This window comes from Ptychodera flava, chromosome 6 (genome assembly GCF_041260155.1).
Source record: "Ptychodera flava strain L36383 chromosome 6, AS_Pfla_20210202, whole genome shotgun sequence".
Lineage (NCBI taxonomy): Eukaryota > Metazoa > Hemichordata > Enteropneusta > Ptychoderidae > Ptychodera > Ptychodera flava.
Genome location: NC_091933.1, coordinates 11,465,695 through 11,487,538, shown reverse-complemented (window position 1 = coordinate 11,487,538; position 21,844 = coordinate 11,465,695). Strand labels below are relative to the sequence as shown.

The 21,844-nt window shown below is 37.1% G+C and overlaps 3 protein-coding genes across 3 annotated transcripts in view; all 3 read left to right on the top strand.

The window, feature by feature from the left end:
• Positions 1–1,400, top strand: part of LOC139134195 (protein slit-like) — a 28,015-nt gene extending 26,615 nt beyond the window's left edge. The window contains exons 4-5 of the mRNA XM_070701108.1: positions 142–288; positions 556–1,400. Coding sequence (XP_070557209.1) covers positions 142–288; positions 556–1,400 — 992 coding nt within the window. The remainder of the gene's footprint in view (positions 1–141; positions 289–555) is intronic.
• A 13,591-nt stretch (positions 1,401–14,991) lies between these two features.
• LOC139134825 (leucine-rich repeat-containing protein 15-like) lies at positions 14,992–16,282 on the top strand. The gene has a single exon (XM_070701887.1). It carries the CDS (start codon positions 15,031–15,033, stop codon positions 16,270–16,272), a length of 1,242 nt encoding a protein of 413 aa, XP_070557988.1. The 5' UTR covers positions 14,992–15,030; the 3' UTR covers positions 16,273–16,282.
• LOC139134826 (leucine-rich repeat neuronal protein 1-like) lies at positions 16,282–20,167 on the top strand. The gene has a single exon (XM_070701888.1). The coding sequence runs from the start codon at positions 16,431–16,433 to the stop codon at positions 17,517–17,519; it is 1,089 nt and encodes a 362-aa protein (XP_070557989.1). The 5' UTR covers positions 16,282–16,430; the 3' UTR covers positions 17,520–20,167.
• Positions 20,168–21,844: the final 1,677 nt, after the last annotated feature.

Below are 21,844 nucleotides of genomic sequence, written 5' to 3'. Positions count from 1 at the left end.
TACAATACCTATCGCTTTCACACAACTATATAGAGAATATTCCTGACAACTTTTTGGGGTCAGAAGGACAGATTACAACATTCGATTTTAGTTTAAATAAGCTAAGCAGAATTCCAAACCTGAACTTCTCTTGTTTTTCAGGAAGATATATTGATGGAATCAGATTTGGAGGGAATCCTATAAGTGAAATTGGCCCTGATGCGTTTTATGGCATATCTGCAGAATATCATTTGAATATAGATCTGTCAGATATGGGTCTTAAATACATTAGTAATGGTGCTTTCAAAGGTATGTCCGCACCACGTTATCTACATATTGACCTTTCAGGAAATCAGCTATATTACTTACAAGATTTGTTTTTTTCTGAGATGTTAAACGGAGATAGAGGGCGCTTTAGTCTTTACTTGTATGGAAATCCATGGTCATGTGATTGCCGCCTGCGTGGACTACGTCAGTTGTTTGAGGATATTGATGAAAAAACTATTTCGGTGAGGGGGTTTGCATGTCAAACACCACAGATATATAGTGGCCTCTATGTCATGGGTATTTCAGCAGATAATTTGACGTGCACACCTCCTGAATTCTCTAAACCTATGAGATGGACCAGTGTCGAAGAAGGTGATACTATAGAACTAGATTGCAATGCAGAAGGTGTGCCTGAACCGAGTATCTATTGGGTAAACCCCGCTGGAAATCGTATAGACAACAGAAGCAATAATGACACGGTAGAAGCTAATGGAGAAATGCTACTTAACAATTTGAACCAAGGTGACCTTGTCATAGTGTCTTCCAGAATGCAACATTCCGGAACCTACGTATGTATAGCAACCAATTTAAAGGGTATCGCAGCTTCTGCTACACATTTAAGTATTATTCCAAGATTTGTTGAAAGCTCAGCAACAACACAAACACCAGCAGCAACAAAAACAGCAACAACCACAACCACGAGCTGCCCTCGTGCCAGCATGTCATCTCTTCAAAGTCAGGCAGGCAGAGTTGCTGGAACATTTATTGGCGGATCTATTTTCGGTGTAGCTATGGTGGTGATAATTTTGATTGCAGCTGCTAAGAGGAAACGTAAGGGCGACGATAAATGTAAAGAACAGAAATCAAAGATTTCGTTCAGATTTAGTGACTTACAAAAAGCCTTCAAGAATCGACGTGATACGGAGGAACGCTATAACAGCTGTAGTGGTTATACCAATGAGGGCGCTGGGGCAACAAACAGTGAAGCAACGTCTGATAAATGTGTCATGCCGCCAGTGATAAATGACCAAGTCTCACACACGCAGATCTACGCAAGTGTAGATGTGGTTAAAAGTGATGATTCGACCTACACTTCTCTGTCACCAAATACCAGAGCCCCCGACCATGTGTACCAAGCCTTGACTAAGAAATAAAGCAGGATAGCTATATATTTAAAAGTAATCATGATCTAATTGTTACACGGTTCCGATTTTGCTTCAAAAAGTGATCGCGGTAGTTTTGGATCAGATCACAAAACGTGCATTATATCATAGAATACAAATTTCGTTAAAGAAAAGAATTTATACCTTTTGAACCTTTAAAAGTTAAAATACCGATTTAACTCGGTGCTATGCATAATTTGTTACTTAAAACTGAAAACACGGGAACGCATTCCTGTTAAATTTATTTAAATTTTTCTTGTGACTAGCCAAAACCAATGACCGCTCTTCAAAAAATATTCACAGCTCTTAAACACAATTAAGTACATGATGCAATGTAATTTATGCAAAATTTATTGTCGCCAATCAATGATAGATATCAGCTGTCACAACGTAGAGAGTCACTAACGATTTAACTGCACTGTTTGGAATTACCTTGATCCATGTATTTGGAATCATGGTAGTGAGATGTTTACTGATGACGATGTCGGGGAGTACAACATAAACATGCGGAAACTGATAATTGTGTTCTACTTTTCTTTGCTAGACTAAGGGCGCTAATCGGTCCGCATCATTTTACTGGTCTTCAGAACACCGTCTTGGTGGTTTTGGTCACTTGAACTTCTACACTTTGAACATAAATCATATTAGCAAAGTTCCACCCGTGCTCATGAGCATTGTCTTTACATGCATTTTGTAATTTCTGTGACTGCGTTCATACAATTTTAACAGGATCGGAAACCAACAAAAGAACAACAATTCCACCATTCTCCAAGTCGGACTTACCCGTCGGGGACGGTCACTTAAAAGAATGTCCACCACCGATATTGTTGGTCAAAGCGAGCTTTAAAACTCGACAAATGCACATTAAAACTACAGCTCTGACGTCTTAAAAATGACTATTGTTTTCCCTCTTATTCCCGCGCGATTTTATGGGAGCCACAACTCACAGTGTGTGAGGCCTCAGCGAGCCACACATTGCGTAGCCTCGGATGTACTTTTTCACATTCTGTACTCGAGCTCAAGTCACCTCTTATGCGTTCATAAAATAGATGTATCTAGTAAAATTATTGTTTTTTTAAGTTTACATTTGAAAAAAATATTTGAATTAATTGTTTCAGGTTACAATAGGTAATTGTTTTACTACAGTAAAGGTATTTAGTCCTGTGCTTTTTAGTTGATTTACCACTGTCGTACGAGCTTTTGTAATATAGCCAAGATTGAAATTTATTCAACATGACTTGTAAGATTAAGTTTATCCGATAAGTAAGGTCAAGATGGGAGTTGAATTACTGCGTTTCATTCTAATTTACCCTGAATAGCGCCTACAAATTCCAACATATGTTGAAATCTTTTAAGACACAGATTATGCTTTTAATATTATACAGTCATAATTCAATGGATTTATCATTATTATTTGTCTTACCTTTCAGTAACCGGAGTGGTCAACTTCAACGTAGTCAAGATATTAATGTAAATGTCGTTATAATCAATTAATCAAATTGAGTTATATTGAGTTATATACTTTTTCGGCCCTACCTTTGCTGCTTGATTATTATTCATCTTGATATATAAAATTCATTGATGACTTATTTTCATGATGGTGTCTTTACAAACTGAAGCGTGTGTACAGATATTTTATCGTGATCATTTCTAAGTGTTACTGTTTCAAAAAATCCATTAGGGTAGAATTATATTGTCACAATAGAACCGGGCCATACGCTTGCGCAGGGTAAGATTTGAAATTTAATTTCGATTGAAAGTGATAGTTTGCCATTCATATTTTTTTTATTTGATACTCTGTCCATATTACTCTTCTTCGTCAAAGGCGATGGAAAACATTGCTGGGTATGCATATGTTAGGGACGGCAGTGTAGTGTAGCGAAGCGCCCCATCGGGCAGGGAACCAGTCGACGCGTGCACCGGGGTCCAGCGCGTGCTCTTGCAGTAGTCCCTAGCCCTTAGCACGCCTGCCTGCGTACTTCGCGCAAGGCCAGTACTGTCACACACAATGATATATAGCGATTGGTTGTTAACGAAGACGAATTTTATTGTCCGAAATGTGGAAACCTATTCAAATTTCTTGGTACAGTCGCAGCCGAGTAGATGATAGTTTTTGCTGCTCGTTTAAAAGCGAAATTTCCAAGTGAAAGTCAATACCTTATCCCATTTTATGGTTAGCCCCTTCACTTGTAGCAGAAGTACATGTATTTTCGATAGTTGATTGTATACTGAACGGAGTAAAATTCGTGTTGTTCAGAAACATCATAAACATTATATTTGCAACAGTAGGGTACAATAGAAATACGTCTATTGAATCATCAAATTATCCTATGAATTTAAACTAAAAGTTCAACATGATTTTGTAAGTTTGTCAATGTACATGGTTTATAAGTTTTATAGCAATGAATTATTCCAAGATTGTGATATTTTTAAAAGTCCCGTTGAATAAATGTACTTATTTATATCTTCCGTGTTTGCTTGCGTCACTGTATGGATTTAAAGAATACCAGAGTGAGTGATAACCAATATAGGTCTGTGATCGTGTAAGCCCATATATTCTCAGCAAGCCACTGATATACATCGAGTATGACAAAATACAAACGAGGCCACTTGAAACTGTTGTTGCCGTCTTGAGACAGATGAGTAGAAACAGTGACGTTGTATGAAATGATCTGAAATTTGTATTAGTATGCTATAGGCAGTGCATGGTATTCTTTCTGAAGGCTTTAAAATAAGTTCAGCACTCTAAGATATATATAAAATGATAAATTATAAGATTGTTGTCCCTTGTTAAAGTTCGCACAACGTATATAACTCACCAAAAAATGACTCCGACAGAATTGTAAGCGGTAGATCTAAACACATTTAATTTGGTGGAACATAAAAATACGTATGTGCACTAAAAATTTGATCGTTTCTCCTGTTATACTTGAGCCTGCAACGTACATTGTAGCAATTACACCAATCCGTTATCCAAAAATCATAAGCAAAAAATCGTAGTACACAAGTCATAGAACTGATCAGGACAAACACAGTACAGCGCATCACAAAGTACCGGTACACTTAATACAGTCAAAGTCGCGAAAGAAAGATGTGTGGACCTCTGGTTAAAAGACTAAGTAGCGATCTCAGGTATTTCGAAAGATCTCAGGTATTTCGAAAGCTGCTCAACATGTATAGCACCTGCCTTATGCCAATCTGTTGGTCAAAAAAGGAAATGCATTGTCACAATGTTGTTGTTGATGCCACAGTGATTAACTGTCTTAGGGATACATACTAGTAAACAAATTCACGACACCTGCCATAAAAACATTTGAATGTAGAAACAGGCTTTTGTCTTGTGAAACCTTGATTTATAAGTTCGCAAGAGTGGTGGCAATATATCTCTACAAAATTACAAATACACTCTCTCGCGTAACGAATAGGTTGAGATTTGTATACCCCATAGGCTGGCGGGAGTGGAATATTGCTGTCTAGGTGAGGGAAATCGAGAACAATAAAATTGACATCATCTCTCTTGTCGTACAGTCTGGTAGAGAGATGACTATTAGAATACAAATGCACAAAGAAGCTAATATCCATTTCGAGGATGGTTTTTGAAGTTTTGAGCTTGGATTTTTGCAAAGATCATTATCTGCTTGAATATGCAGATGGTTGTTGAATATTGATGTAGCATTTCGTGGTTATATTAGGAATTACGTATAGGGCAGATGGAAATCTTAGCAATGAGCATGAAATTCTGTAATAACGCCACCGGCCCGGGCCGTCATTTTCATCACTAACTAAAGTTTCAATGGACTTATTCACACGAGCAATGAATCAGAACTCAAACTGATACCAATCTAACACCTTTAAAAATGATTTGTGCCGCTTAATATTTTAAAATAGGAAAAATTAGCTAAACGCTACTGTGGTGGCCTACGGAAAATTAATTAGTCTTTAGCCACATCATATTACATATTTTAAGTGATAGCGCTTGTACACGTTCAGCTTTTAAATTACGATGTTGAGATTAACTTGGCGAAAATCCACTTTACTTTTCTACAAAACTCGACCATCTCTATCGTGTCACATAGCCAATTGGGACGAAACATCTAACTTATTCTGTATGGAAATCCCAAAGCATGTGATTGCCGCGTAAATGGACTTAGGCAGTTGTTTCAGGAAAATGCTTATTCTCATCTCCATGTTATGAATATCACTAGGTGCATCTGTGAAAAAGGAGGTGCAAACACATAAAATCTATGCTGGACTTGATTTCAAGGATATTTTAACTGAGAATATGACATGCAGTTAATGTCAATTTTCAGAACACGTAACATGGACTGGTATTGAACATTGGGCGCAGTGTGGTGTGCCTGAAGCGTACGTTTACCAGATAAAACGGAAAGGACACACTGTTAAGAAAAGTGAAACTACAACAGCAGTCACCCACGATCTGGGACTTGACAACCAGGGTGCACTATTGTTGTGTTATCATCGCCGGTGAAGCATTCCGGAACGTATGTGCACGGAGCAGTTAACTAGAAGGGCAAAGTAGTCGCTGTTATTCCTTTATATTATATCATTCCGAAGGTGACATCATTGAATGTACAAAGTACGAATATAAGGGTGTTGATAACAACTCTATAATGCTGAGTTCAAATTTATAATTCATTTCAGAGCACGAAAGTTCTGCAGGCATAGTAACTGAAGCAATCCTTGGTTAACTTGTTTTCGGTTTATAGTAATAATTCTGATCGCAGCTGTTTAACGAAAGGACAAGAGTAAAGATACAACCGAAGAAGGAGATGAAAAATTACGTGCAGGCTCAGTGACCTGCAACTGCGGCAAGTGAGGAAAGTCGTGATAACACGACTGGTTGTATCAATGTCAATAAAGTGAAGTGTGAGGGCGTTGCTGCAACATATCGTAAGAGAGACATGTTGTTTATGTATAATCTCGATAAATATCTGATGAACTTTCACACAAGCAAATATACATCAACATAAATGCTGTGGAAATGGATGACTCAGCGTAGACCACGAAGGCCCCTAACGAAACCTCTCCAGAAAATAGAATATGCAAGATAATTGCGGTTCCTCAGAAGTCGTGACTAATAAAAAAGTAGTAAATAAAATATAGTACACAAGATTTGATCTTAAATATTTTCAAATAACAGATCATGAATCATCAACACAAAGTAGAAATATTTACAATGTACCAATGGCGATGATGCAACTGATTAATATAAAATGTTTGATTAAGTTTAAGGTTTGAAGATAGGGTGTGAAAGTGAGTTGTGTTTTGCCTTAAGGGGGATGTCCATCGAGATCAAATAATAAGGCCATCATTTCAACGAATTAAACTCAATGAAAAATGTAGTTCATGAATATGTAAATTAGCCGAGGTTAACGGGATAAGGGTATTTGTGTACGAAGCAAAACGTATACTCCTAAAGAGCATTCATACATGTACGCAGTAAAAATACTATGAGTTCCGTCGTACCAGCAGTCACAAAATTAGTGACGATATATTCTGTTAATGGTCATTTTCGGCTATACCGTGAGTCTTAAGGTTAAACTTTGAAATCCATGTTTTAAAAATGACCATTTTCAATAATAGCGAATATTTGCATGCTCTGCGTCTGTCAAATTGACTCTCCGATATGGTTTTCTGAGAAAATTTGTTTTAAACAGACTATCCGTAGTTTGAAATAAGTATCGCGTTAAACAAATCTCTTGACCCGCATTGATTTACCAAATTTAATTCTAAGTAAAATTATAATAATCTGAAAAATAGAATTTCCTGTAGATAACAAGAACTGTATCAATGCATGTCCTTGACATACTCCAGCGAAACTTACAATTATATCTCTTTGAAAGGACAATAGGCCCATTGATTTCTCCGGAGGCAGTCTCTCAACTATACTTTTTGCCCGAAACAATCCACAACAAACCAATTTACTGCAATGTGATTTCAATAAGAAGGAACTTGAAAATGCTGTTTCGTTGATTTTTATTGTCTTTAAAATATATTGCAATGTGAAATATATTCCTATCTTTACTTGGTATATCTAATCATTTCAAAATAAGCATAACATTGTTTCTAAGTAGCAGATAGAATCCATAGTAAATGGCGGCTAGTCACTATTCCAATATCCATGCAATCAATTAGAAAATATAAATTAAGCTAGTAATTAATTTTCAAAAGTTTTCGCAGGGGTGATGAAATTATAAAATTGTTAAAACCATGTTAAGGATGGTACTTTACAGCAGAACTTTGCGGGGTAAGTTTTATTGAATATATATAAAAGTCCTATCTATCTCCACGCTCTGTTTAGCAAGTACCCCTGCAAGTACCCCTGAAACAGCCAATCAAAAATTTAGCAAAATGATGACAAGGTGTGTGATTGACATATTGCTTGAGCAAACAAAATTATCCTTTGGGTTACCAATGCGTTTCCAAAGAATTCTTTCATTGCATTGAATTTAAACAAAACTGTGTGTCAAATATACTCTGTCTCTTGAACTAACTAATAGGTAGCAAAATGACACATTGTCATCAGAAGGGAGGCAAATTTCCTGGCGTTGGCACAGAGGATACCAAACCAGTTTTAGAATAATTTGAACACATCCATTTCATTTTGGCACACCCCTCATTCGGTACCTTTGAATTTGAATTTGTAATTGTATCCCCCTCCCACAGCAAGTTTCGTCAACCATGGAAATGAAGTCGAAGACAAGTGGACACGTCGTGAGTATTTTCCGAGCTGAACGAAGAAATATCAGGGAATAATAAACTTATCACATGCATAAGCAAATAATTCGTTACTCTTTCGCAAAATACAAGAATTAAGTGTTTAAACTTTTTTACTACTTTAGGAATAATATCAATACGCCATGGGCGAGTTGTCAATCAGTAGTCGTCCGTCGTGTGAGCGAGGAACACGGCGTTTACGTTCTACGAAGGAAATATTGGACGACCGGACGACCTCTACACGTATCTTCCGCAAAGGTATATATGATTTCAAAGATATCATTGCTATCAAAGATAGCTATTTTTGGAGAACGAAAATCTCACGGAGTGAACACTGTATAACGTCGCGCCCGATCCTGGTTACAATGGTTCCTATACTTCGGAACCCACGGTAATGTGACTAGCTTCGAGTTTGTTGTTTCCGCATATTATTCACGTAATACAGGCGTAGACACTTTTGTGTTTTTACTGTTCGGGATATTTATGTCGTAGTTTATGAAAATATTGATGTCATTACATGAATTACGAGGACCAAAACACAATACACGAACCCCTCCCCCTTGCAATGGAACCTGTAAACTTATGACAATCGCATGCATGAAAGTACTCTGGGCGTCGAAAGTTCAGACCGCTATGGGGTCTATACGAATACGAACCCCCATATTGCTGACAAAACTGAAACACAATGACTCAAAATTTGCCAAGTGGACTTGTTTTGTCAGACTATAATTATCATGACTAACTTTTACGAAATGTTCACGATAGACACACATTTTAATCTTGGGAGAAATACCAACCACCGTGTTGTTTGTTCACATTGACGAGCACATCGCAGATCGCGTCGACGCAAAAAAGTTGATGACATAAGACTCGGGTTCTCGTGACCAGGGAATAAATCCCGGTATTTTTTGTTCAGTGACGACAAACTTGACTTGCGCATGTGATAATGTGCGTTACAAATTGCCATTGTGCAGTAGCGACTTTGGGTGTTTGAACTCGCAAAATAAGCTTTCTGGAAATGCCGTTCTGTGGATTCAAAATGAAAGGAAATATTTTTGAAAGTCTTATTGCATTTTGAAGTAAAAGCCTTTCAATATAATTCCAAGAATGTGATGCAAAACGTCTTCTTCTAAATAACTATTTCAATGTAAAACAGCAACTAGTAAGGTTTGCATATGACGAGGAGCTCGTCACATCCAGGGCAGTAAGCGTGTAAAGTGCACAATCATCTAACATCACACCTCATGAAATATGCGTTATCTGAACCACCCTGGAATCGGAAGTTGGCATCGTTATCAAAAAATACAGCCACAAACATCTTCATTTGAATACAATAAGGACACACTGTAAGGACATGAAATGATCAATGAGGTCAATCCTTGGAGAAAGAGTGCGAACTTATTTCTCTCGATCCATCGTCTTGGATTCATTCAAATGTGCTTTGTAGCCAATTGCAATGCTTTCTGTTGACAGGTCTATTGAACCGTAGTCATCTCCACTAACTTCAAAATATGACGTACGTGTAATTTGAGGGTTTTGACAATTCTTCTGATGTTCATTAGGACCTATGTCTTACCAAGTGAAAAAGTCTCTCTCACTTGTTAAAATGTCTAAATTTATATATGATCAAAAGCCAAATTTCATTTTTGTGTTCAATACATGGGCAAGAAATTACTTCCTTTAATAAATAAACGTTTCGGTCTGTTTGCGCATTGGTATATTCTTGTCTTTCCTCTCGAAAGCTGACCCTTCGGCAAACATCCTGTCACTTTATATTCCTAGCTATGCGTTTAACGAGGCCTCCTTAGGGCAGGAAACAGCCGTCTCTTTTAGTATATGCAAATTAGGTCAATTTCTACCGCCTAGACCACTCTTTACTTTTGATTTGTGATTTGCTTGAACTTTAATAAAATGAAAAGTGACAAATTTCGATGGTATTAAGTTTTAGTTTGCGTACGTGGAGACTTGACTATTACTTTTCGCGCGACGATCCTCCTGGCATGGTACAAATGTGTTCGTTAACGCTACAAGAGTTTTTCCCTGGCGAATTATCAATTTCTTAAGGAAAGTATGACGTATCTTTCCGTACATACTCCACCCACCATGTCACCGTTATTTAAGTTCTATACAAGGAAAAAGGATGTGAAAGAGAACCTTACTTTTGAGGCAGACATATTGTGATCAATTCTGAGATACTGTCGCGGATCATACGATTGTGAAGAGGGAAAAGGTAGGTGTAAAGCTGAAACATTTCTACATTCTTTTTATATCTATCCCTGACCGTAAGGCCTAAATCTACTTTCTTCATGTACAAAAAAGGCAAGAAGCTATTTAGGAAGTTTTACCCTATTCCCTCCATATCTTATCATGACAGTACATTTCCAACCAAGTAATTCATTGCGCAGACTTGCAGCAGAGTTTGCTCGTAATTATATGAAATCGAAAGACAAGTGACTTAAAATGGAGCTTCGCCATAGAAGGCGGTAAAAGGAGACCCTTCGCTTGAAAAAACACATTCTTTTAATACAATTTGAATACAAATATGTATATCAAAGTGCGTAGTTATGATATTTAAAACAGGTCTATCACAAATTTGAACAAAACCTTCGCAACTTATCGCTTTACAAGCGTTTCCCTGTAAGATCAAAATGAGACGATCCCCTGAGAATGTGTCCACTGTTGTTTCACATTTTAGTGGAAGTGATCACTAATCAAAACAATGTTGATTGAATAATCAAAAATCGGTGAACTATTTTCCATTTCCCTGTCGAGATTGTCTTTCCTTTCAATGTGTTCAAATATTTTAATTTGATCGTAATTCGACAAATTTGTGAGTTTTGAAGACTTACACCGTCATCATCATCATCATCATCATCATCATCATCATCATCATCATCATCGCTTTTGTACTTCAGCCTCTACCGTAGTTCTTGTTGGGTTAACGTTTGGAAAAATTACTTTGTCAGGTTTACTCATTTTGCAGTGAACGCATAATGGATGCGGGCGGATGTGCCGATATTTGTCATAATACTAGTGTGTCTTGAAAATAGTTTGCTTATGGTGGTGAAGAGGAAGAGAAGCTAGTGGGAGGGAAAAGGAAAATGAAAAGTGACAAAAAGTTTCCATGGTATTGAGTTTTAGTTTTGCGTACACGGAGATTTGACTGTTACTTTTCGCACTACGATCACCATTGCCTTCAAAAAGCTGGCGAATTTTTAAATTCTAAAGTTCAAACGCGTATCTTTCCGTACATACTCCATCCACCATGTCACTGTTATTTAAGTTCCTCTCGAGGAAAAAAGAAGCGAAAGAGAACCTAACCTTTGAGGCAGACATATTGTGATGAATTCTGATATTCTGCCTCACATCAAGCGATTGTATTATTTATTTATTTATTTATTTATTTATTTATTTATTTATTTATTTATTTATTTATTTATTTATTTATTTCCTGCAACCCTTTTAAAGCAGGGATTCACTGAAAACAACAGGAGCAGCAAATCACACTTAGTACTGGAAATACAAATAAAAAGTTACAGAAGAGCTAGCTGAAAAAATCTAATAAAGCAAACAAGCCATTATTATCAACCATGTTGTTAGAGACTAAAGTTGAAAAGGAACTGTTAGTTAAATTAGAAATTTCTTCCTACTATCTACTATATCTATTAAGAAACGTCTGAAAAAGTTGTCAATTTCTTTGTACAGATCTTTCTTGTAATTCTTTGTAGACTCATTCAGGAAGAAACATATCAACTCCTTTCTTTCTCTGACATCCTTTAGTACGTCCAATTCGCTGTTATTCAACAGCATTTCTTCAGTATAAGTCATTAATTGTTGTCTTTCTGTTGTGAACTGATCACACTTGTAAAGAAAATGTTCAAATGTCTCATCTTTATTTCCACAGCAAGCACATGTGCAATCATCTTCATTGTTTTCCCACCTTCTCTTTTCATATTTCAGACCAAGACTTTATGATCTTGCTTTAAACTTTAATTGAGCACCCTTGAAATCATGGATAGATTTTAGATAATGACATTCCTTTCAATAATGACCAGTATTTCCGATTTGAATTATCTAAAGATTTTGCAACATTAACACATTGCTGAACTTTAAATTGTAACTGTTTCTGTTTATTTATATTTTATGCCTTCTTTTTATCTTGTAAGTAGAGTTGCCACAGAGCTTGACCTTCATTGACCCTGCTATTGTTTTCCTTCAAGTTCACCCACTGTCTGTATCATGCTTGACTTCTTTCTTTCATTTATTGCCATTTTAATTTCTGTACAAAAAAGGGCAAAAGTAGGTGTAAATCTGAAACATGTTTACATTCTATATTCACCGTAAGGCATAAATGCAATTTCTATACTTGTACACGAAAAGGCAAGTAGCTATTAAGGACGATATACCCCGTTCTCCGTTATCTTGTTATGACAGTAAATTTCCAATGAAGTAAGTCTTTCGCAGACCTGCAGCAAGGTTTGCTCGTACTTATATGTAGTCTAATAAGAACTTAGTTAAAATGGAGTCTCGCCGCATAAGGGGGAAAACGAGTCGTTTAGCTACAAAGGAACATTCTTTTAATGCAAGTAGAATAACTGTGCGGAAAAAGTTGTGCATATTTACTGTATTTCACAACAGAATTTTTACAAAATCGCAAAAAACCTTCGCAGCCAAGCGCTTGAGAAGCATCTACCTATAAGATCAAAACGAGAACGTGCCTCACTGTTGTTTGACATTCTAGTGTAACTTTAAATGATCCTTAATCTAAAAATAAGGTTTGTTTAATGATCAAAAATCCATCGGTGAGCTACCGTTGTACTTGCCAGTCGAGATTGCCTTTCCTTTCCGTTTGTTTGGAAGAGCTGAACTTTATTGTGATTCGACATATGTGTGACAGTTAAGTTTACACCACGATCATCATCGTCATAATCTACGTCTTCATTATCATTATAGTTATCATCATCATCATCATCATCATCATCATCATCGCTGCTGTACTTCGGCCTCTACCGTCCTTCTTTTAATGCTATCTTTAGGGGAAAATTCCTTTGTCAGGTATACTCATTCTGCGCTAAAAGTTGAAGTGGTGAGCGCTTGTGTGCTGGTTTTTGCCAAAGTATGTCCCGAAAATGGCTGTCAGTTTCTTGGGTCTTGAAGGTGACGAGGGGAATGATGACATGTAGGGTTCAACGTGTTTTTTTACTATGATTGCTTGGGGACGTCACCGTACGCTTATGAAGCGTTTTATCGGGACAGGAGGATCGTATGTTTTTATTGTAATTTTCCTGTCATGAAATATGCCTTTGCTGTTTATTAGCAGGTATGTTTTCGGGAAAAGGAAAACACACAGAAATATACTAAGCTTTTTACCTACTCCAAGGTGAAAAATAACTTGAAGACTGAAATTAAAATGTTTTGTAAAATGTAAAATTGAAATCTACTTGTAACAATGGTTGGTTGCTGCCTAATTTACCCAAGTCTGTTTTTAATTCACTGTTGTTCTTTTTGAAATAGTGATTAACATCAATTTGTGTACAACAATTCTAGACATCTAATAATTCAAAGAATGTGTGGCATTTATTACATGCCTCGGTGTGAGTGCAAATCAGTGCATTTAATTGAATAGGAACATCCGGGAAGTCTGCGGGCCGTCTGAACGATGTACGGACTGGTTTCCATAGTTACCCGGTCCGGTTAAGCCCTTCGACGTTTTCGACGTCAAAGTAGACGCTTTGCGCTTGATGCAAAATATCCATGCGCGCAATGCTATTTTGACTTTTGATAAAATCTGTTTGATGCTGGTCGATAATCGTAAAATTGTTTGAGAATGTCCCACTTATAACTAAATGTCATATAGCGTTAACTTTAAAGAGGCACTGTAATAAAAATATTATTGCCTGAATACATGGGTTTGTGTGCCCTCGTAGCAGGAGACAATTTGCCCTCCTGGTGTCGAACAAATTGCTACCCGCTGCCGGGCACATAAATCCATGTATTCAGGTAATAATATAAAATATTCACAAATCACTCACAATACTGTACTCACACTTTCCCGTTTTTCACTTCCCGTATATGCAATTAAAATAACAAAAAAACCAGAATGTTATATAACTGTTAGAATGTAAATAATTAATTCCTCAACATCTTATGAACTATCTGCTGTTAGTGCCATTTCGATTTCAAGAGAGAAATAGCCTAGTATTCAGTCTCAGGCCAGTGCATCAGTGTTTTTATATCATCCTATCAAAATTTATCAACACTGTTATGCGGCCCTATAGCTAAAAGTTGCAATGTTTTCGAAAGTTGGTATGGGATTGACCTTTATTTCCTTGCACTTCTGTCTGAAGATTGCAGGACGCATTTTCACTGTCAATTTTCACTGTTAATTTTAGTTTCTCAAACCACGTAACGAGAGATACAAAAACAATACCGAGTTGTTAAAGTCTGTGTGGAACTTACCTCAAAAAGTAAGGACCAAGTCTTTGACATTTCGTGGTCAATTATTGACAAAGCATCGAGGTACTCTAACATAAGCAGGCGATGTAATCTTTGTATATCAGAAAAGCTGCACATTATCAATGATGACAAATATTAATTGTTAAACAAACGCTCTGAGTTGGTTTGAAAATATCGCCACCAAAACAAACGCTCTGAGTTGGTTTGAAAATATCGCCACCAAAACAAATTTTAACACCATGGTACACCCCGATCATACATATATATGAGTGTCGAGCTAGGAATCCTTTCACTTCTGTCTGAAGATTGCAGGATGCATGAAACTATGTAAATCAGGAGCTGTGATACAGTACAGAGTAAACAAATGTTTGTGTTTTCTGTCAACAGACAAATTTCTACGAAAGGCATTTCTGCACTGGTCACTATCATGATTCGATGCTCAGCTCAGACGTTGGTGGCGCTGTTCATACTCACGAACATCACTGCAACGATTTGTTGTCCTCAAACATGTAGCTGTCAGTCTACTCCCAACGTCAACGTCGACTGCGATCACAGATCCTTGACGGCAATACCGCCAGGAGTTCAAGCACAAACTGCCAAGCTTGATCTTAGTTACAATAAAATAACCACACTTCTACCAGAAGCATTCAATTCCCTCTCGCAGCTGAAGTACTTACACCTGAAGAACAATGCCATTTCTGTCATTTCATCCGGAGCATTTCATGGACTGACCAGTCTAGAAAAATTATACCTTAACTACAATGACGTCATTACATTGCCCGAAAATGTGTTCAGTTCCCTGACACGGCTGAAGTACTTATACCTGAACGATAACGCAATTTCGATGATTTCATCCAAAGCATTCACTGGCCTAAGCAATCTCTACGAATTGACGATTTCATACAATGAAATCACTTCCTTGCCAGCGAGTGTCTTTCACAACTTGCAAAATCTACATCGCTTGGAAATGTATAAGAACAAGATATCATCACTACCCGTTACTATCTTTCAGACACTGGATAAATTATACGCATTGGATCTTGGCGGCAATAACCTGACAACTTTCCCCTTCGGCATATTCAACGGTTTGAATAATCTTAACGTGTTGATGTTAATGCGAAACAAAATATCGAGTGTACCGATCGAGGCCTTGCGTAGCCTACCTTCATTGCAACATTTACACATGTTTAACAACCTATTAACAAATGTGTCGGCTCTGAAAGATTTACAAAATCTTAAAACCTTGAAGTTAGATGGTAACTGTATTCAGGTGTTGCAAGATGGCGTGTTCGAAAGACTAACAAAGTTAAGAATCCTATACCTACAGCGCTGCTGCATCGAAACTGTATTTCCTTCCACGTTTCGGGGACTATCCAGCCTATTGAACCTGTATTTGAACAACAACGAATTGAAAACATTACCAGCTACACTATTCGATGATGTGCAAAACCTGAAAAGACTGTATCTTCGACATAATGAACTCACATCCCTACCATCCAACATTTTTACTGGTTTGCCTTTAGAAGATTTAGAGCTCGATCACAACAAACTGCGCCATCCTCCAGTAATTTTGTCTTTAAACGAACTTCACTACCTCTCTCTTTCACATAACGACTTAGAAATTATCCCGACAACTTTTCCAATCCAAAGATTGAGATTCGGAAGTTAGATTTTAGTTTCAATAAGCTAAGCAGGATTCCAAAATTTAATTTTAAGTCAGGAATTTATTTCACTAATATCGAATTTAGGGGGAATCCCATAACACGAATCGGTCCCAACACATTCAACTGGATATCTGCGAAGAAAGTTTATATAAATTTGGCAGAAATGGGTCTTTCATACATAAGTGATGGCGCTTTTAGGGGCATGACTCTGGCAAACCATATAACTATTGACCTCTCACGGAACCAGCTGTCATTCCTGTCAGACTCACTTATATTTGACATTCTATCAAGCGATGGCGAACAACTCATCGACCTTCGTTTTCACGGCAACCCTTGGGCATGCGATTGCCGCCTGCGTGGACTACGTCAATTGATTGAGAATTATAGAGTCCCAGAGACCACTGACGATCCGCCTTGGCGGTTTCGAGGACTACGTGAGTCGATTAAGGACTATGGAGAGGGCATTTTTATTTCGTCCTTGGGGTTTATATGCCGAACACCACAGATCTACGCTGGCTTCAATGTCATGGACATTTCACCAGAAACTTTGATATGTACTGTTCCCGAATTCGATGAACGTGTGGAAGTGACTAGTGTCGATGAAGGCGATACATCAGAACTGAATTGTACAGCAACAGGTGTGCCCGAACCAAGCGTTTATTGGATAACCCCAGGTGGAAATCTTGTGAATGGAACTAACTACAATGATACGATGGGAGTTTATGAAGAACTGCAAATGAACAGTCAAGGCACCCTCTTTATAACCTCATCTCGAACGGAGCATTCCGGAACCTACGTCTGTATAGCAACGAACATGAAGGGCACTGCAACTAAATTTATTCTTTTACGTGTAAAGTCATGGATGACATCCTCCATCGCGGATATTACGAAGCCCGTTGACGAAAGTTCAACAATATCTACCAATACCGTGGAGGGAAGAAGATTCCAACATACCGACACAAACCTTCCAAAACATCTTGCAGGTTTAGCGACTGGAGCATTCGTTGGCGGTTTTATTTTCGGTGCAGGAGTAGTAATGCTTGTGTTAGTCGCAGCTATTAAACGAAACCGCATGGGTGCGAATAAATGTCAAGATCAAAATTTAAAGATCAAGCTCAGATTTAGTGACTTGCAAGCAGTCGTCAAGAGTCGAAAAGATACTGAAGAAAGTCATAAAACTACCAGCAAGAATGTCACCGACCTTAAAAATGTAGACCATGATGCAACAAAGCTTGAAAAAAACACCAGATAGATATGTAATGCGTAAACAAATACCAAGTAAACCTCTAGACACGCAATTCTATGCCAATGTAGATACGGAGAAAACAGATGATTCGGCATACACCTCTCTCTCAACTGGCACAAGGGCCCCTGAATATGTATACGAAGCCATCAATAAGGAAACCACTGAGGAAGCCATGCTAAGAGACAATCCTTAATAAGTCTGCCATCAACCCTGCCCTAAAGTTTACCAGATAAGAGATTTAGAGGCAATATATAATTTGATGGTGCTCAACCAAAGTAATAGTATGGTTGTCCTGACAGACGTCTTGCCAAAGTTTGAAAGTGCAAAGTGCACAAATCGGTAGATCCAGTAATTACGTGTGCCTCAAATAATGCTTTCTGAAAAAAAAAACCGAGGTTTTCATCGAATTCAACAATTGTTATTGTAGGAGAATACATTTGCATAGTACATGTGATACTGGACGCGCTTCTGCACTGCTGGTCATTAAATTCGACATCTCCCTGAAACATAAGATACTTTTCTGGTGCTGAGCAAAAAAAGATGGTTTCGGCATTGTCATCTCTCAAATGTAAAAGTGCATGCATAACGCTCCTGAATGTTTTAATTGTGCAATGTACAGTTTGTTGTCAACCGCAGGTAATGCCAGAGAAAAAACATTGTTTTTTTCGGCAAAGCTATAGAGGCAGCGAGCGATTTATAATTTTTTGACGAACCAGGAAAATCTCCAACTAGTTGCATGCACATTGTATATGATGTCTTGGGTGTAGATTTTACAAACGATCCACCATTATGATAATATGTGTCACACATACGGGCACTGATGACAGAAATTCCTTCATGTTCCTGGGTCAGATTAGCTGCTACTTGTAATATAGCTCAGTATATGTCAAAATTAGATCTCTAGCTTTGCTTAAATGAGGTTTCCCTTTCTTCCTGCTTTGAAATAGCCAGCAAAATCAGGCTATCGAAACCACACGGCTCTCTCGCTCAGCTTTAAGTTGGTAGTGTTTCAGTGCAAGCACATACTATGAATTGATGTTCTAAGTGTAGCTCAAGACAGCAATGATTTATTTACTTAAGGTAGTATACTCCTCGAAAGTGAATGACTTATACTTTTGTTCAAACTTTCCTCAATTAAATTTTCTATTCTCTTACCAAATCAAGAATAAATACAAAGGGTCACCATACAAAATTTTGCACTAAAGAAACAAATTACCCAATATGTACTGATGGTTGAAATTCAAAATGGCCGCCATCTCTGATTATTCAATGAAGAAAAATAAAATTTTCGATCTTCTAAGGACTAAGACAGAAAAAATGTTCCCTACTGCGTGAGTTTCAAAATGAGTCCTCACAAGTCGTAGGTTAAAAAAGTATTATAAAAATTTGAGTGTCCAAATATCTGTCTCTGAGGCACAACAGAAAATAACCATAAACTAAGTAATTTTGGCTCAAAAGCGGATATGAGTGCTTCCATCACTTGTTTTCAGTTGATGTAAGTTAAGCAATCTTTCTAGCATAATATCTTATGCATGGCATGATAAAGGTATCAATTGCATTTAACATTACATCATAGATTTCGTTACCTGGTAATGTATACCAATCGTCTTACTGTTTATTCGTAATTCATCACAACTAGCGTCTCACAGTTGCGCTACAAATTTTCAAGGTATATGACAATTATGATCTGGATATTGAGCATAGAGGATACATTTCTAATAGCTTTACTTATTCTTCACAAAACGGAATATTCAGTCCATTAAAGACATAGAAATAAAGATTTCATTGTCACTGTTTGAAACTGTTTATTTCTCTCCTTCGCTATTGAAATTAGCGTTCATCTTGATATGCACATTGCATCGATTGAATTGTTTCTATTGAATTGGTTTTTAAACTACAATTAAACAGATTTTTGCACCACCTGTTAATGACTTCGGAACAATTATTTTATGGTGTTTTAACTGATATTCTATAAAATGTAATAAGTCCATTTATCTATATATCCAAGTATTCAAGTAAATTTACGTTTCCACATCGAATATCCGTGATCACATTTACAGAGATGTCCTATTTCACAGAATTTACAAAAACACGCTGGTGACGTTTACGAAGACCTATACAGTTATCTTCACTGTCACAGTGATAAATTGGAGAATGATCCTTGTATTTGTTTATTCTAATAATCCTTCATTACTCGAGATAAATAATGTTGAAAAAGTAAACGACAAAGTACTGCCCTGGTTGTTAATAAATATTCACGCAAAGCAATGAAGATAGAGATCATAGATACACAGTGAAGCCTTTTAAAAAGATAAAGTTTTGTTCAATTTCAAGTATCACGTACGTACGTGCAGGCATTCTTGGGTGATTTGTCTGTCTCAGTGTGGGTTTATTAATAGTCACATTCCGAATATTTCCTATCCCAGTTATCAGTAATTTTTAATTGATGTTTTAAACGTTGAGAGTAATATTGTATCGAGCGGTGTACTTGAAGTAATTTGCGAGTTTTGTAGAAGACGATATGTTATAATTTGAAACACTTAGACAGTAAAACAGTCAAACAACGATCACATATATGGACCAAGTATCACCAAGACTTGTCAAGAGACTGTGAGCTTATCGATGAATAAAATAAAGGAGCATGTTTCATTAAATCTTAGCTGCGTTTTTATTGCACGAAATATGTTAACGCGTTGACAATGTTTGATCTCTATGAGGGGTGATGAGCACGTGATCGTGTGCATGTCATTAGTTAGATATTTTGTGAGCATTTGTGTTGCTAGCGTCGAATGCAAAAATCTGGCTTTAGCGAGCAATAAACGCCGACTTGGACTGCAAGTTGGAAAAGTTAATTTCTGGCGTGAAATGTAAAAAATGGGATTTTTCTCAGGCTGAGACATTGCGCATGTTTGAACTTTGAGATATCGCGGATAAAGTACTGTTATTTTCACACGATAGCGCACTTATTAGATACGACAATATGTGTTTGCGTCATCAACCCAACAAAAACTGCACAGGATACTGCGGCCAGACTTAAACTCTATGGTATTGCTCCTGTTATATGCTTGACCTGATTTACCTAAAAGCTGCATCCTAACTTCTACGCTCAAATCACGAATCAGATATCATTCGCGTGATTTTTGACACGGACTGACCTTTGAATCGGTTCCAAAATTACTACGCACCATAGACAGTCGAGAAAGTTTCTCGAGTGTCTATGCACGCACTGAGTATTTGTAGAGTCATAACTCCATTCAACGGCCAAAAATGAATGTTTTGTCATTCATGTTGTTGAAAAAAGTGTTACAGTATACTGAGCCGTCTCTTGCCGTTTCGATTGATCTGGTAAATCTTTTGAGATCATGGCTTTGCAAATCTTTGCATTGCGAAGTGTAGAAAAACAACTCAACTGTACGTCCACTCCACCCACCAGTTTAAATTCTGAGAACGAGAAAAGGTAAGTAAAAAATAATTTGCATATGTCATATGGAACAGAAAATGTTCATTTTCCACGTCGGCGTCACATCAGCGAGGCATGTTTCTGACAACGGATATAATTGATGGGTCCTATGCGTATTCTTTCTTGTTCAATTACCTTGTTTTATGTCCCAAGAACGGCAAATTAAAGGCAGAAACCCCTCTAGCTTGTTCCTGGTCAATCCTTAATTTTACCTGAAAATCTGTCGCCAATTCATGTGTGTTATTCTAATCTAATCGTTGCTGCTTTTTGGTACTAAAGTTATGTTTTGCAATACATTTATATATATATATATATATATATATATATATATATATATATATATATATATATATATATATATATATATATATATATATATATATATATATATATATATATATATATATATATATGTATACCGGATTAGATAACTTAATCGACTCGATCTTGGTAACATTGTACCGAAGGCAGCTTTCGTGCTTGGAGTTGTATTTTGCATGACTTCAAGTACAAACCTAGGCTTAAGAACCCAGAGCCCATGAAAAAAGCGTAGGCATGTACAAGTTTACTAAGTCACGCAAAGACAACACTGACTAATATCATAAGGAAGACGGGGGCCGATGTTCTTAAGATGTGCCAAAGTATTAAGTTTAAATAGTTTTAATAATTATATCACTGGTGAAGTGCCGAAAGGTGTTACTTCTCCATCTGGGTATGAAAGCCAACACTACATAATTTATATTTCCACACGTACAATCGAAATTAATTTGTTACTCGAAAAAAAACACCAAACAAACAAAACCTAAAACTGGCCCGCCAAACAAAGGCATTAACAACTGTTGGCCGAAAAGGTTTACAAGTAGGCTCAACG